Below are 18,648 nucleotides of genomic sequence, written 5' to 3'. Positions count from 1 at the left end.
CCTCCGGTGAATAGGAGGATCCCTCTTCCTCCTGCACCATTTTGTCCCAGACAGCCCTCTGTGTGCTCCGCAGGAGTTTGCCGATACACGGCTGGAAGACCCTTTATCGGGCTTTGTTTTTTTTTATTTTTCCTGCCCATTGTTCTAGCAGGCAAGGTTCAAAGGTAAGTGTCAAGTTTCATGCCAGAATCCCACCAGGTAAATCTACTCTTTCTCTGGCCAATTCGGAGCTTCAGTTAATGCGACCGCTTCGTTCCTCTGCTATTTTCTTAATACTAATAAAGTATAAAAATTTTAATTCTAGACAACAGAGGGCTATGTACAACATATAATGCTCATTTATTTTCTATGCCAATGATGAGTTATTGATTTAATTCATACGTTAATCTTCCTCTTTCTAAGAGAGCTGCCAAGATTGATTCCAGGAGCTGTGCTGGAGCTTACTTATCATATTTCTCAATCACTTGACTAGTCCTTGTAGACTCATTTGCACAATTCTGCGCATTCAGAGCTTCTTTGTTAAACTAGAACATCTAACAGCCACAGAGAAGCCGTGAGTGTTTATGCACAGAAATTATTTTAATTAGAATAAGATTGTATCAAGTGGTTTATCCAATGAAATCTTACATTCAAGTCGCATCATTATGAGATATACATCACCTCATGATGAGATAGGGGAACTTTAACATGTTGTACCATAAATAATTGCTGCATATATTTGATCTATAGGGGCAATGTGGCCTTGAATAACTATTTTTCTTGTTTTTTTTCAGGCCTCCACCTACACCAGGAGGGGACGTGGAAACTGCACTAATCCCAGCTGCTCATTTACATATGTTACAAGACACAAACCTCCTAAGTGCCCCCTTTGCAACAACTTTCTAGGTGGAAAATGGGTTCCAAAAGTAAGTACATATTATATGGCCCTCGAGATGAAGTGGTCTGGGCGACTTTAAGAAAGAGTCATTTGTGATTGTGTGGGACACTTTTTTTTATTATTTTTAAATGTACATAATTTATATTTAGGCACAGTTTTTTTTGTATATTTTTGGCATGCATTCAAAAAAATAAGTAAGTACCTTGTGGACATGGGGACACTAAAAAACAAACAAACAAAAAAAACACCTATCCATAAAGCAAGCGAATAGATAGGAGAGAGATATTTGCTTAATAGAATTAGATTTTTTTTTATTTTATTGCCCAGTCTTATAACCCTTAAAACACCTCAAACTGTAAAACAATTTATCACACACCATGGCCTGCTTTGTTGCCACTGGCGTACATACCACGCTTGCAGGGGTCACAGCTGCAACCGGGCCCGTCACTCCAGGGGGCTTGGCCGCCCTGCGGACCCCTGCGACTGGGTACCCGCCGCCATGTTTTGCAGCCCCGGCCCGTGCGGCAAACTGCCGGGGCCGCACGTGAAGGGGTCCATCGTGTGGCCCATGCTGGAGATGGATTTCCCATCAGGCTGAGCCCCCACTGGACCCCAGGGAAAGTCACCCTCTTGCAAAAAGGTAGGAAACAGGAGGGTGACTTAAACATTTTGTATATGTGTGTGTCTGTGTGTATCTATGTATGTGTATGTATGGGTCTGTATGTATGTCTGTATCATACAGACACATACATACAGAGACACACATACATACACAGACATATGCATACAGTCTCTATATGTATGTGTTGAGTTAGTCTGGTATGCCTAATGCAACACACAGAGATGACTTGTAATGAAGATGCTCAAAACTGGATATAGGCAGAGATTTTACCAAAAATCTGTCTAAAAACGTAAAATAATATAGTTAACACCGTGGGATCAGTGTGATGAATCCAGGAGCTGATTCATTACAAAGGCTTAGGTTAAATTTTGTGCATATATTTCAAGAAATCTAGGATAAATGACAACACTTGTATATGTGGTGTGTATACCTTTAAATCTGCTATAAACAGAATCAATCTGATACACGCCAAATGTTATACTTTATAAAGAAAAGATATTAACCATTTCATGTGTAGGAGAACAGTATGAGGAACTGTTTCCTAGATTATACTGAGATTAATGTAAACATTAGTGTATAATAACACAATAGTCTGTGGTCTATACGCCTTTAAATCTGTAGAGACAGAGTAAGTGGAGTATATACCAAATGATGTACTTTGTAATCCAAAGATATAGATCTTATAGGGTAGAGATACAGTACAAATAACTGTATTCCATAATGTAGTGCAATCAGTAGAATCCAATAGAATCCAATAAATTAAAAATGATGAATGAGAATTCTAAATGATACAAAGTTTATTAGGCAAAAGTGACTGTGCCAAAACGTTCAAAGTACTAAAATATATAAAGAATAAAAATCTATAAAAATAACAGTCAGGGATGGTTTGCAAGATTGTTACCAGCACATCTGTATTGGTGATTCCGATTTAACCACAGGGACCGATCTGGATGGATATGGATAGTATGTTGCAGAGAAAATCACTATCTGCCGGCTGTTCGTGAGGTTGGCGTGCATCCCAGACCTCACTCTGGGTGATGCACGTTACTTGCCGGTCGGTCCCCAGATCTTGGAGTGCTCTGTGCTCAGTGGAAAAAAACAGCTGCTGGTTCTACAATCTGCGTCCGTACCCCGCTGATTGTGATGTGGTCTAACGCGTTTCGTGGGTGTCAGCCCCACTTCATCAGAGACAGGAACATCCTGTCTCTGAAGTGGGGCTGACACCCACGAAACGCGTTAGATCACATTGGAAGCGCTTCAGACTAGGTTTTTTGCCTTCTTTTGGATCAACAGCAAAAACATATGTGAGGAAGGCTGAATTTGAAGGACGCAAGTCTCTTTTCAACTATGTAACTATGACAAGTCCATAAAATTTACTCATTTAACCCCTTAAGGACCAAACTTCTGGAATAAAAGGGAATCATGACACGGCACACATGTCATGTGTCCTTAAGGGGTTAAAAAACTATAACTCCTTTTCTGCCTTGGATTTGGCTTCTGGCACAATTGAGATCCCTTTCAGTCATTGTTGCTGGAATCTACCGCCCACCTAACTCTCCGGTGCACTCCCTTTCTAACATAGCCCAACTACTTAGTGAAACTGTAGCTCAAAACCAAAAAAGTGAACTGTTGGTTTTTGAAGATTTTAATATTGATTGGCTGAATCCTAAAAATAATCATGTACGCTGTTTAAGACTTTGCAGCTAACACAATTACTTTCCTCCCCAACTTGCATTAATATTAACCATACCTTGCTAGATTGGATTTGTTCTAATTGTCCTGACAGAATCCAGGAGGCGAGTGTTCTCCCTAACAGTTTCAGTGACCACTGTCTAGTGTATTGCATACGCAAAATAAAGGCCACTAAACCCCCTCCCAAGATTATAATCACCAGGTCTTTCAAAAAATGTAATCTTGAATCTTTTTAAAACTATCTCAAGAATATATCATGGCACAGATAAGGTCTAATACCAGGTCTAGACTCTGCAATTGCATTTTTTCAGTCCCTGCTCTTGAGTGTTCTGTATTTGCATGCACCTCTGCGAATAAAAGGGACGCACCTTCCCTAGGTTACAGCTGACTTCATTCAAATGTACCAGTTTAGAGATTCATTGTGGTCAAAGTTCAAGCGTAGTGGCGCCATGAACGATCCCTGTACCTACAGACAATGGCGAAATGCATGCACAAAACAAACAAAAAGGCAAAGGCCCAATATTTCAGTGAAAATTTGAACAATAACATATCAAACCCAAGAAACTTTTGGAAAATCATAAATAGCATACAAACCCCCACAATCCACTCCCAACCATCCACTGTGAAAATGGACAGTAACTCAAGCTATTTTCCTTGATTTTGCCAAGGCCTTTGACCCAGCAGACCATGGCATTCTTTTGCAAAAACATAAAAACACAGGCATTGGTGATCGTCTGCTAACCTGGTTTCGATCATATGTTGCAGACAGATGGCAATATGTGGCCAATTCTGATAGAGGCTCCCTCCCTCTTCCAGTCACGTGTGGTGTTCCCCAAGGCTCCATACTCGGCCCCCTGCTATTCACATTATTTATAAATGATCTTCCGAACGTCTGTAAATCCTCAACTGTACACATGTATGCAGACAACACTATAATCTACGCTAGTAAACCCAATCTACCGCAGCTTGAGGCTGTGCTCCTAAACCAATGATCTTTGGAACTGTACCTAAATTACAAAATCAACAACCATGTATCGGAACAAATTCAAATAGCACAAATAGCAGTCTGTTCTTTTAAATATCTAGGTATGTTGCTAGACCCCAATCTATCCTTTGGCCTTCACATTCAAAAAATCTCTTCAAAACTAGGTGCCCTGTACAGAAACAAATCCTGCCTAAGCCCTACAGTAAGGAAACAGTGCAACAAATGCTAATGCCAGTCATTGATTATGGGGATGTCGTTTATGCACCTGAATCGCAAACCGCCTTAATAAACTTAATACGTTATATAATCCATGCTTTGTACTAGAATGCAATTACTTTAACCACCATTGTGACATGTTAAAAGAGCTAAACTGGCTGTCGCTGGAGTCCCAACGCATTCTTCATCTTTCCAGCCTTGTGCATAAGAGCTTTTTTGGGAAGCTCCCACCCTACCTGAGTAGAAAGCTCTCCCCGGCAGTTCCAACCTCCTATATCCTCCGATCCAGTACCAGCACTTTATTTAGCAAACCGCAACACAACACAAGTGGCTCAATTCTCATTTTCCTACAGAGAATCGCAATTCTGGAATAACCTCAGGGACACAGTCAAATCTTCATTCAATCTATAATCTTTTAAGAGACCTATGGCAATATACCTCAGCACAGAATGCACCTGTCATAGTTGAATGTATTTATTACCCGTTATGTATTAAACTTATGAATATATATATGTGTGTGTGTGTATATATATATATATTTATTTATTTATTTATTTATTTATTTTGTTTATTGTATTTTTTATAATATTGTATCCTATTATAACAATGCAATGTTTTGTGGACCCAGGATATAGTATCCATCCTGGTAAAATATTTTATAAATAAACAAATTAAATTAAAATAGTTGGATACTTTTTTTTTAATTGTTTAATATTTTTGGATTAACTTTTTTTAAATGATTTACTATTATGAAAAATTATTTAAATGTTTCATATTTTTTATATGTGATATATTTTTAATATTTTTTTATTAATAATATATTAAATATAAAAACATATTAATAGTTTATGCAAAAATATTTAAATCATTTCTAAGCGTGTCTTATAAAAATAAGTTGTGTATGCAGGGCCTATTTAGACAATATCAGAGAGTCTCAAATGTGTGGGGATATTTTGAAGCAGTTCCATGAATGATAGATTTGTGATTTTCTTGAAATATTTATTTTGAATTACTCCGAATTTTTCACATTTGCACAAGTTGTTTCCTAACTCAAAGTGGGAGTATTAGAGAGTTAGATGACATTAAATAAACCACAGCCATCATCAACATTTATTTGTTTTAAAATATATTAACAAGATACCAATCGTATTCTTTTAAGACTAAACCGGCCAAAGAAAAATGTCCTTCCACCTCCAACATTGTAACACCGCTGTCTGAACATCCAGTCCTCGAAGATCCATTTTCCAACATTGCAAGTGGCTCTAAATCAACTGAAGAGAACAATGAGGCAGTTACCCAGCTCCTTCATGCTTCTTCACCAGCATGTGGTGGCGAGTGGGAAGAGGTCATAATTTCAGACCTGCACATTTTCTCACACAACTTGGATGGTACCCCAGTAAGAGTCACATGCAGCAAAGACAAGAGCATTAATTTGGAGGTTGAAACTACAGAGAAGGTGGAAACTGATGACCCTCACAACAAAACACAGTCTTCAGCTGAACATGAGAACATGGAATGCCAGATCTCCAGTGCAGAGTAAGTTCCCACAAATAGTATGAATAAAAAGTCTGGACTTCTTGTCATGTAAGATGACTCCACATATTTAAACATAATGTGAATGAGAGAGAGGTTGGGTATAATAGTTAGACAAAGCAAATTTAACTAAAATAGGACAAGTGCCGACATTAAACTTACCTTTTCAGACACACAGATCAGTTCATAGTACTGCCACAATATTTACCACACCAAGATTTGCCGTCTAGTAATAAATGAATATATGGTTTAGAGGTGCACACTAAATTTACAACTGTAAAACTGTAAAAGATTTAGTAAAAACAAGGCTATTGGTTTGTTCCACAGACTAGGAACTGGGCTTCCCCAGTAGACGAACTCCAGGGCTTTTTGGCATAACCAAAACATTTTTATCATTTACACCTCTACACTGGTACTGACGATCTGCAATTTGGCATCATTTATAATATTTGCAATTGGCAGGGCTAGCCCGAGAAGCTTTGTGGTGATCCAAATGGCTAAATAGCTGGCAAATAGTCAAATATTTTGAAATACCACTGCTCGCTTTAACAAATCCTGTATCCTGAACCTTCATAGAAAACGTTGTGAGATCATGATATCAAATCGAGTGCTGTAGTATAGTGATAAGAAAAAAAGGTTTATTAACCAGAATATTTCTATGAAGCACAGGTGCTTGAAGAGTTCGGTTTGAGTCAAGCCTAGCATTATGTATCTTGTGCATTGATGCATTTCCCTATAAGCTATATGGTTTTCATAAATGATGTGGCAAGCTTATTGCTGCAGTAGGTAACCAAGGTGCATCATCAGTGTTATTGATTTTGCAATTAACAGTTGGAGGTCTGTTCAGAAAAGGCTCATGTGATTAGTTATTATTCTGAATGTTTCATTTCTCCTCACTTCATTTCACCCAATTTGATAAACTGCCCAAGTGAAAAATGAATTTGCTGCCAAACTCAATTTGCCTAGTGAGGCACTTAATGAACTGCCCAAAATGTCACTAGTACTCACCTTGCATGTGGTCACAGTTGTTGGCTTTATTTCCATAACAATTATGCATACTCTGAACAAAAGCTACATGGATGTTACTGTGCTACCTGTGTAGGAGTGAAATGTATCTGTCAGGCTGTATTTTTCTCATTCTGCTTGGACTACTTCAGCTTAATTGTTTTCTATGCTTATTTGGAATGTTTATTATAACCAGGTGATTTCCTTTTCTCACTTATTACATGTTACTCAAGTGTTGGATGACCTCAACCAATTTTAGAAATCAGAAGCAAACTCTTATATGTTTGCCAGCAATAAAGGTTTTACAAATAGTCTCTATATTTATCTATATTTAAATATCTACCACAACTGGAAAAAGGGGCAAATCCACTTTAAAAAAAATGTTTGTCATTGCGGTTATAGTAAGTTTATGAAAGATCTGTTGAGATGCTTCCATAAACAAAATAAAATAAAATGAAAATGCAGTTCTCAAAAATATATCTATTTTCAACACAATGTAGTAAAATAATAAAGGAATGCTCTACTGCCCAAATAAAATAAAATTTCTGTTTAGTACATATATTCCAATTAAAACATGCATGCATTTAATTGTGCATTTAAATTAATTTGGGTAACTCTAAAAACAACTTGCAAAAGCTAAAGAGCTCTTGTCTCAGTCTTCCCCTTCTACCCAGCCCTGTGGCTATCCAGTTGCAGACTTCAATGAGAGGTCTTTGAAGGCAGGTACTCTGGGTAATTGCCTGTGTTCTATCAGGAATCTATATCTATATCAGATTTCTATACCAACATCACTTCCGGTGCATGCGCGCTAGCTGGTCTGATAGAATTCTGCCTTAAACCCCCATCTCCTGTGTGTCACCTTCATTAACCCCATCTCCTGTGTTTCTATATCTGAAGGACGTGCCACGCGCATGCACAGTACAGCCGTCAGATTTCTATAACTGAAGGATGTGCGCGGCACAGCCTTCTGATTAGTGGCACAGCTGATCAGGCGCCAGAATTCTATACCCCGAGACCTGCTAGCGCACATCTCTCGTCATCGGAAGTGATATAGATAGAACACCTGCCTCTTGCGTTTAGCTCCACTAAGCTAAACGTCCAGCAAATAACAGGACAGGTTGTCTAAATTGACAGTCAGGGTGGTATATCAAAATTAATTTATAAAAGTGCCAATTTTTATTGAAATCTGTAAAAAAAAATTGGGGGGGGGGAGGCGGGAAATGGAAAAAGAAAAGAGAACATACTCTTCACACACAGAGCAAGCTAAAGTGCTTGAGAGGTCTGGAGTGTCCTTTTAAAATTATCAAATATACCGTATGAAAATGGTGATTTCATTGCTTTCTGCAGTGTTTGCTCTTATATTTAAATAAAAATGTCTCTTTGCAGAGGAGAGATGTTGTCTTCTGCAACCGCCCAGAAAACACAGGAAGCAAAGTGCGCAACAAAACAACGCACAACATCACTGGCAGCTGCCAGACCAATCCGGGCCATTTTACCTGCCCCTGCCAATACAAACAGAAGTTTAAATGCAAAATGTGTTGGTAATGGACTGACTATTTTAAAATCTGGTAAGTGGCCATCCGATTCTTTATTTGTATATAAAAAAAAAAGGGTTTCATTATTACTCCAATATGGCCCTGCTGTATAGTCATTCCCTTCACCTTTTCCTCCCATACTTGTGCTTTCACTTTCCACCTTTGAGGTATTTGAAGTTAGTACTGCATTTTTTCTTTAGTAATACATATACTATTCATTTTTTAAATTGATGAGTTTTGTGCTGCAGGTACATTAGCTTTGCACCTCTCTGCCATTCCACTGAGAATAGCTAAACCTTCCCCTGCATGACCTATGTGTACCATCTATGTTCTACATAAATCATCCTTTTTTACTATGGTTTTCTAAAACATTTACCACCAGAGCGGTTTAATACCTCCTGTGTGAACTTTGTACTGTACTTTCTCCCCACAGAATCATATAGTACATATATATTCCCCCCCGCGTGACATTTATTCTGCAGCTGCACCGTTAATGAGATTTGTGCTGCACATTTTCCTTGAGCTGCACCCTTTTCTTTGTTCTGCATCGTCTTCCTATAGAAGATTGATCTTTCACCTGAAGATCCCAGATAATGGCCATTACATTGTGAAGCCAGATGTACATGCAGGAAGCATTTCTGTATCACACAGGGGTTTACATTTCTTCTGTAATATAGAAAATTGCTTTCAAAATAGACTCCAGAATGGATTTACCTCAGTCTAAGAAAGGAAAACAAAAATAAATCTTTAGTGCCCATGGCATCACACAGATCTCCGCTACTAATCTTCTTAGCTTGTTAATGGATGTACCTGACATAAATCGAAACATCCGAAATTGGTTTTATTTGTGTTTGTTTTTATGCATTTAGTTCTCGATTGTTCCTTTAAAATATCCTATGTTTTGTGTACTCCAAAATACTATTTCTTCCGTGTACACTTACATTTCATGCCTTTTATTTTCTGCTGTTTCTTACGTTCCGGAGATTATAGTATATGTGCAGGGCATTTGGCTGACATATCATGTTTTGCAGTTGCATGCTCAGCTTATCTATTCCTCTAGCTGTATTATATATGTTATTTTTTACTCTTTGCACAGAGACGCACAGCTCCATCAACGCCTCTGGTCTAAAACCCAGTACTTTGAAGCAGCTTGGCCATTCTGTGCTGCCACAGCCTTTGACTCAAGAAATAATGGTAAAATCTTTTATTGAACTCTATATAAGTTCCAACTCTTAAAGTAGACCAGGTATACACGTGCGAGTGGATGACAGAGTTAACTACAAACTCAGAATAGAATGTAATCAATATGCTAGCAATATTGATTGCAAATGAGTAAGATAAATTATTGTACTTGAAGTTTTTGGCCTATAGAAAATGTTCTATTCCATATTCTAAAAATCGCTGATGAAGATTCAATGTTGCATGCACAAAACATAGGTTTGGTTGATTGTTGAACTAACGTTAACATACCTGACAAATGTCTTTGATCAGGCTAGCAGGGGATCCTTGGCATGCCATCCCTTTTTTATTTTTCTGCTGTTCTGGTTCATTGACACTCCAGAGAAAATCACAGACAAAACACTTATGTGAAGTCCTTGAGTCGTGTGAATGTAAGAGCACTTTCACACTTTTCATGTGCTCAAAGCTGAGGCAAAATGTCTGCTGTGGCGTTCTTTTGTGCTCTGTTAACAAACTCTTTAGATTATGCCTCTGACACTTGCTGTATTACCTCTTTGAATTAATGTATCTTATTCCACAAAAGATATAGTGGTTATTGATAAACTGACAGGAAACTCCTTTTTCTATCATTTACTATGTATGTAGATAAGGAGTGATCCCCAAGGACCTGCATCACAGCCGCAGCTAAAGGTTCTGACCAAATATAGCAGCCCTGTAACCTTGGTAAGTTTCAACGCTCTTAACAAAAACCACCCTCTAAATTAGAAGGGCAAAGGATTAAAAATCATTTTTGGAAGTATTACTTTACAGAGAGGGTAGTGGACGCATGGTAACTGAAGTGGTAGAGGTTACACAGTGAAGGAGTTTAAGCATGCGTGGGATAGGCATAATGCTATCCTAGCTATAAGATAAGGTCAGGGAGTAATGAAAGTATTTAGAAAATTGGACAGACTAGATGGGCCGAATGGTTCTTGGGCCATCACATTCTATGTTGCTATGTTCTTTAAACTTCATGTTTTTGATATATCGGTTATGCTTCTCTTTACTATGTCCAGTTTCATTTTTATTGTTGTGTAAATGTAGATACAGTGTATGTAGCACAAGCATAATGTTAACTGGTTTTAGGTTGTTGACATTTTCTAACATTCAGCAGCATTACCGTCAGAAAATGAAACGGTCCATTAACTTTGGATTGTGATATCTTTGAAAACTGTCTTGCAATTCAGCTCAAAAGTAAGAAAACATTATTGATCAGTTACTGACCCTGGATTGTAATTTATCTCAAGATGTTCAGCTGAAAAGATACATATATTTTACTTTTCTTTATGAATGGAGACATTTTTTTTAAAACTGCTGGCACTCGAGCATGTTTTGAAAAGTGCTAGTTTTGATTAAATAAGTAACAGTACAGTACACATATTCAGTTAAAGGACCACTATAGGCACCCTCTAGTTTTAACCTTGCAGCTGAAAAAATAGCAGTTTCAGAGAAACTGCTATGTTTACACTGAGAGTTTAATCCAGCCTCTAGTGGCTGTCTCCCTGACAACCCCTAGAGGCCGCTTCCGCGATTCTCACTGTGAAAATCACAGTGAGAAGACGCTGGACGTCCATAGGAAAGCATTGAGTAATGCTTTCCTATGGGCAATTTGAATGCACACGTGGCTGTTTCCGTGCATGCGCATTCGGCACTGACGTCGGCATGAGGGGAAGAGGTCACCAGCACTGAGGTAGCCCAGTGCTGGATTAAGGTAAGTGGCTGAAGGGGTTTTAACCCCTTCAGCCCAGCGGGAGGGGGGCCATGAGGGTGGGGGGGGGGAACCTAATAACCATATAGTGTCAGGAAAACAAGTTTGTGTTCCTGGCACTATAGTGGTCCTTTAAATCTCTGCAATCTTACAAATGCTTGGCTTGAAATGCGCACTTACCATCTATACACTTTCAAACTAAATTTGCTATTCTGAAGCATACACAGGATTAGAAATTGCATTATTTGGTTGAAATAGGTGAAATTATTCTGCAACCCAGCTATTTTCACCTAAAACAGCGATTACATAGTCAACCCCAGACTATTTAAATTTAGTGAATAACCGCACCTTAGAAGAATATTTGTTTATTGTTGATATGCCGTCAACTCTTATTATAAACCCCGGTTTAATTGCCATGGTTGCACATAATATCTTGGGTTCTCTTCTAACTCCCAAAGTTCTTTGTATCTATCTTCACAATAATGTACCCATGTGTTCGGTGTGTACACACAACCAAGATCCATATATGCACATGCAGCTCATACTATCAGTAGACGACAATTTCCACTAGGCATGACAAATGCTGCCTAAACAAAATAAATAAATGTGATGGAGAAAACATTACATACATGCAGGGAAAATGCTGCAAAAATTCAAATTAGATTGTAAAGGGAGACTATAGTCACCAGAACAACTACAGCTTATTGTATTTGTCCTGGTGAGTATATTCGTTCCCTTCAGGCTTTTTGCAGTAAACACTGTCTTTTCATAAATGTTTGTGTTCCTGACCCTATAGTATTCCTTTAAGCTTTATACATTTTAAATAAACAACATTTTAAGTGCAGTGTGTAGTAGGCGCTGGACTGTGTTCATTTTTCGAAACACATGTTTCTGCTCAGATATAACTGTCACATGTGTCATCACAGACTCTTTTTATTGTAGTGTTCATTCTAATTATCCACAGAGCAGAATAATACTGAATGTGTGTGCATGAAACAGCCTACGTCTGTACAAAACACAATAGACACAATAGCACAATAATGCCTAGCTATTGTAAGAGATAGACGTATTATTCAGCATGCTGCTAGGGTGTTCCATATTTTCTGTAGCAGATTATGCCTTTTACCATAAGTAATTCTATTCTGCCTTACAACATTGAGAATTTGCTCATGGAATGACATTTCATTTTAACTATAACGTTTCAGAGTGCTTCATAACAATGTCAGTAATAGGTTGCTCAACTCTCTGATGATAAAATACATTGACAAAATAACACACTTCTGTTGAACATCACCAAGCTTGCATTTTTTATTTTCAACATAATGCTGGGATCACAAATCTCAAAGATTACACTTTTCACTTTTAGTTTTCTTTTCTTTTTATAATATGAGCATTTATTTGGTTAAACTTGATTGAGTTTTCATTTTAGTTGTATCTGTATTTTCTGTTTGCAGTGTAACCTGCACCAATTTCAAAGAGAGTATCTTTTTTTTTGGACCTGCATTGTATTGTCAAAATATGATAATTGTCTGCAATATGTTTGGCTAACACACACTCTAGTTAGTTTTTCAACAGTAGTGCTTGCTGCACACCCATCTAGTGGTGAAAATCTGTAATCATTTTTGTCTCTTTACAGATATTTGTATAAATAGACAGCCATTTGCATAGACGGTAAAGTAACTAAACATGCATATTCTGAGTGGTATGACCTTAATAACTCTTAAAACCTCAGGACCCCAGCAAGGTCAAAACCTAGGTTAGTTAAAGTGAGTACCACTGAGGACATGTTGCTATGCGTGTTGATAAAAGACAGGCATTAAGTGTTATTGATAGCAGAAACTCACTTAGGTGAGAGGTGTGCCCAATAATGCAATCTGACTAAATTTAGAATACATTTATAAATGTTTATTACATACCTTTTTAAAGAAATAGCAATTTGTTAGACTGGCTGAGTACCATGAGAAAATGTAATTCATCCACTAACCTTTGTATTTTACAAGGTAAGTGCCATCGTTGCTATGGATTTGTCCTATAAAAATCTAACAAAATACAAATTATTATTTTTTTACCTTCATCTTCCATTAGGACTTGGGCTTGGCGACACAGAGAGGCAGGGGAAAGTGTAAGAACCCATTATGCAACTTCATGTATACCAATAGGCATAAGCCAAAAGTATGCCCCAAATGTGGTTCAAACTTATCAAAAGACAAAGCAGAAAAAGGACCCAGAATCCCAGTGAGTGTATGTATATTGTGCATGCATACTAAAGGGAACTAAATTGTGTCGTTATTGTTAAAAACTGTTCAATTATATGCGTTAGTACATGTTCCAATTTCCTAGAATTCTCTAGCATACTGAACCAAGAAATAGGAAAGGCTCACTTTGAAAACTTTCGAGTTTATAATAAATTTAATAGGGTACAACTATAAAACCTGAAATAAAGACATACAATATAATCAATATACATAATTTAAAAAAATCATGACCTTTATTTAAATGTAATTAACTTTTTTTTTTTTTTTAATGAGAAGCAAAAATGAGATGACAGTTGTCCTTTAAGTTCTGGGTTCACACTTTGAGTATTTTATTCACACCATATGTGGATGATATCTTTTTAACAAGTTAGCACAAAGGGACTTTATGTCATATGGACATTCTGATGGTGTATCAGGCTTCCCAAAAGCTATCTGGTCTTGTATTCAGAGACACCTGAAAGCTTTGCGCTATCTTCCACACTTTCTAGGCCTGACCACGCTCTAGCACAGGGATCTGCAAACTCTGACCCTTGGATGTTGCTGAACTACAACTCCCATGATTCCCTGACTATCTATTTCATGCAAAGAATCATGGGAGTTGTAATTCAGCAACATATGGAAGGCCAGAGTTTGGAGAACACTGCTGTAGCAAGTCCAAATCCATTTGCAATCAGTGGGGCAGTGGTCCAGAACTAACAGTGCCTTCTGGACAGAGCTGTCACTTTCTACTTAAAGGAACACTTCAAGCTCCCTAATCGTAGTGGTTATTGTCTCGGCAGGGACCTTGTTTACCCTTTCCCCCAATTTTAAGTAGTCACCATGTCCGCTCCACTGTTTTCAGCCACAGTGTCAGGAAGCTCGCTGTACACCTATGCTAGGCTTAGGTCATTCCCTGAGATGAATCAGCTGTCATTCTCAGCCAATGAGCTAAGCCCTGTACTGTGGGGCTTTGCTCAAGAGAGCTAATGGAAGCTCCTAAGCAGGAGCTTTTGACTATGTGAGCAGTTCCTCATGGATCCCAGGTAGAAGTCAAACCATTCTAAAATGGTTCTATTCTCCTTACAACTAAGGGTACAAGGGCAGTCTTGTCACCATAACCACTAAAATAACATTTATATGCATAACATTTATTTGATCTGTTACAAATTGAATGTGGGAATAAAGTGGTTCTGTAAACATTTGTTACTTTTTTTAACATTTGTTTTATTTTTTAGTCCATATTTTTTATTAATTGTTTAGTCCATGCTAACCTGCTTGAAAACATTTTAACATAATTATTACTTAAAATAAATAGCACTTTCCTAAAACCTTGATAAAAAAATATCCTGTCTTTTCATTAATAATTTAATAATTTTTTTTTGCTGACTCTTTGGAGAGAGATATTCTGAAACTTATAAATGTAACTTTTCTTGCTCTCACAGTCTTCTCCACCGGAGACACAAGTTTGTGTTCAGAAAGTGATGAGTGACAGTGAGCCCCTGACTCAGTCTCAAAAGGAAACTCAAAGGCAATCAACACTTCAACTTCTCCGTAAAACCGTTCAGATACCTGAGAATGAATGTGAATTGTCTGAGGTGTTTGTTCTAATACAAGAACTCAACAGTTCTCGTCTTGTTCTTTCCAACGTCAGTGATGGCACGGTTACAATAGAGCAAACCTCATGGGCAAGCTTCTACGAGCCATCTGCTACCCATTGCCTACTCTGTGCAGCAGCCTTATTTACGGAGGAAAATAAGTAAGTTTCCTAAACCCTCCATTCATTGCCTTTTTTATTAGCATGCATCCTCAAATTTACATATTGGGTTATTCACCGAAGTGAGAATTCAAGGTGAATGCAAAGTACATTTCAAATTTAAGATCAAAATAACCAAACTGGAAAAAGTCAGCTGTGCTTTCTATTGAGCTACTCTCGCTTTAAATGTAAAATTCCTATTGATTTCTCACTTTAGTAAATAACTCTAATATTGTTTATTTTTTCTTTCTAGAGAACAAGGTTGGGATAGACAAAGTACAAAAACCTAATTTATGTAATTTATATTTGCACTTTCGATCAGCTTTTCATCTTTCCATCAGATTTTCATCTTTCCATCAGATTTTTCTGGCCATTTTGTGTTTTTCAAGACTATTGTCCTATAACGCACAATAAGAATTAATTTTAAAAGCTATATCTATGTATAGCACTTGCAGTTCCAACATATGTTGGGCCTTTTTATGATCTGCTTTATGGTTTAAAAATGGAAAACAGCATAGATATATTTAGAAATAATGCACAGATGGCACAATTGTGGATGTTTAGAGTATTGTTTCATCAGAGAAAATACTATTTATGTCATGGTTCTGTGTAATATAAAGCAGATGTCACCACTGCTCTTTAAACCAGGCATCTTGAATAATTAATCTTATTAATTTTTCTACCCCTTTTAAATAGAAAAAAAAAAACCATTTTCCTACATGATCTTTCTAAATGGTTCTTTAGGCTCTAATAAATTCAGTGTGGAGTCTGTAATTGAAATCACATTCACATTAATGTGTATATTTTCAGGTATTTGGGCTGTTTATAATAATATACAAAGTAGAAAAAGATGAAATTTCCCTGGTGATACAAGTAACCAACACCTAAGTGAAAATGAGCACTTACATAAACTTGTAAACCTTGTATATACACAAGGCTAAGGATAAATCAAGTAAAATATAGAATCGGAATAGAATTGTGCCCGTGCTATTCTTCTACAATCACTTGTAGAGATATGTAGTAGATAGCACTGGGAAAAACAACAGTCAACAGCCTTAAAAAATAAATATTGCACTCACAATGAGGATATGGTATACGGACATATCTCCCCTGTAGGGTCATATCCACTTAATGGTATATCTTCTTCCACAGTATAGTCTCCACTTCCAATCCCAAATTTCCAAGTCCGTTCTGCAGCACAGCAATTCAATCCTTTATCACCAGGGAATTTCCTCTTTTCCTATTATGTATATTATTATTTATGTTTTTGGTGTTTGCCGGAGGAAAACACATATCTGTTTATGCAAAATAGGAATGGACTTGCATTAAATTATATTGATTTATCAGAGGGAAGCTGTAACACCAAAATGGAATCATATTGCTCTAAAAATATAAAAAATACGATTCGTAAATTAAAAAAGTCAATATGCATTTTTTTATGGATTTGAATATATTCTTATCACAAATGTGCTTTATCCAATTTAATCTCTAAAATCAGATTTGGCAAGACTTAATAAAATTTGAATTTGAATCTTTTGATGTAAATTTATATTACCTGGGTTGTCAACATCTTAAATCTGGGATGTATTTCATTTTGCAATACATAACATGTATTTGTGCCCCTCTAGAAAGAATGTATTCTCTTTCATGGTATATATCATATCAAACTACATGTCACAACGGGTTATTTTGATTTTTATGTTTCATATGTTTCTCAAAACATCAGCTTTAATTTTCTTCCTCTCATTTTGGGAAAAAAAAGTGCTTGACAAACACTTTGATTTGCACTGTAACATTTTAACGCACATAATCAGTTTTACGTATAATTTCAGTTTATATTATTTTTTCAAGTTACTTAGTAAGAATGGCATATTTCAGCCTTCAGACTGACTGAGCATTATGTGGATATGCAGTTAGCAATCACAGACTTAAAGGAGAATTGTCACTTTATAGGATTTTTATATTATGTGTACTGAAACCTATGTTTAACAGATATATATTTGTAAATTGTGAAAAATAGAATTAAATGTAGAAATCCAAACCTCTTTTTATTCTGCAACTGGGCTCCTCCATCTTAGCTCCCTGTCAGTAATTGCTGTAAACTTGGTCATTTGCCCTTAGCAGTCAGCATTGAGAAAACTTAGAGAGAGAGCACAAATGATTTCCCCTCTTTTTATTTGCAATGTTTGCTTTGCCTTGTCTGAACTAGATTAAGAGGCCATTTGCTAAATCCTTAATATAAATGTAAGCGAAAATGGAATATGTAATTCATCCTAGCATATAATAACGTTTCCTCTTAAAGTTTAGTCCACTTGCCATGCTGACAAGTAACAGAACAGACTCGATTGACTATGTTAATGTTCTGTCTCAGAATGGTGACATAACAATGTTATTACTACAATAACACAAATTGAAATCTCACATTTAATAGTAGAAAAGGCTTCTTACAGTAATTGCAGCAAAGGCAAAACAAATATTAAAAATCCACTACATTGAGTTTTTGATGTCAACTAAATTCCCTGTATTAAAGGACATTGAATACATAAATTGAAACACTGACTTTTGGTGTGGAGGTCTTAAATGTTCGTTATTTGTTACTGCTATGCTGTCTTACATAAAGCAGCCCAGGGCTCAAAATTTCCACTCACCACTAACTATTGGTGCGTAAAGAGGCACCCCTAGTGTGTGTACTATGCACTCTCCAGGCTTAGTAACTTAGTCACTTAGCAACTTTTAAGGCCTGGCTAGAAGTATATGACTTGAATTTTGGAGCAGCTAATTGACTGTTGCAAAAATAAAAGGAGTGCTGTCCTTTTTGTTGTTATCAATTTGGCTGGAGAAGTGCAGAGGGGTGAGTAAATTTGGAGATGGAGAGTGCCAAGCTTTGAGCCTATGTGTTTGTTTTTCTTCTACAAATCATCCAGAAAACCTTTATCATTTTTTTCCTGCATTCATTGACTCATTCACCTGGTAATGAACAAGATTTATCCTAGAGTGCACGAGAATCAGCCTTCCTATTTTAAAAATAAACTGTCTAGACCTATTTTTATACATTTCCCTGTCAATGCAGAGTTTTCACATGACCTCTCTTCAGTTAAACTCTAACTACTTGTATTTTACAGCTCACAGGCTGGACCTCAAAAGTGCTGGCTATTAACAGCTAGTCGTCTGCAAGTAGTAACTACTCAGGTCAAGATCTGCAAGAACACGGAATGTCTGGCTATTCATAGCTTTAATGACATATATACCGGTAAGCTTCAGAGATGTGGT

The 18,648-nt window shown here is 37.0% G+C and overlaps 1 protein-coding gene across 1 annotated transcript in view; it reads left to right on the top strand.

The window, feature by feature from the left end:
* Positions 1–18,648, top strand: part of HMGXB3 (HMG-box containing 3) — a 68,656-nt gene that overhangs the window by 35,356 nt on the left and 14,652 nt on the right. The window contains exons 6-13 of the mRNA XM_063447899.1: positions 774–905; positions 5,552–5,928; positions 8,317–8,498; positions 9,562–9,659; positions 10,290–10,367; positions 13,477–13,626; positions 15,068–15,381; positions 18,501–18,628. Of these exons, the coding sequence (XP_063303969.1) occupies positions 774–905; positions 5,552–5,928; positions 8,317–8,498; positions 9,562–9,659; positions 10,290–10,367; positions 13,477–13,626; positions 15,068–15,381; positions 18,501–18,628 (1,459 nt within the window). The remainder of the gene's footprint in view (positions 1–773; positions 906–5,551; positions 5,929–8,316; positions 8,499–9,561; positions 9,660–10,289; positions 10,368–13,476; positions 13,627–15,067; positions 15,382–18,500; positions 18,629–18,648) is intronic.

Source organism: Pelobates fuscus, chromosome 3, assembly GCF_036172605.1.
Source record: "Pelobates fuscus isolate aPelFus1 chromosome 3, aPelFus1.pri, whole genome shotgun sequence".
Lineage (NCBI taxonomy): Eukaryota > Metazoa > Chordata > Amphibia > Anura > Pelobatidae > Pelobates > Pelobates fuscus.
This window is presented reverse-complemented; position numbering and strand designations above follow the sequence as displayed.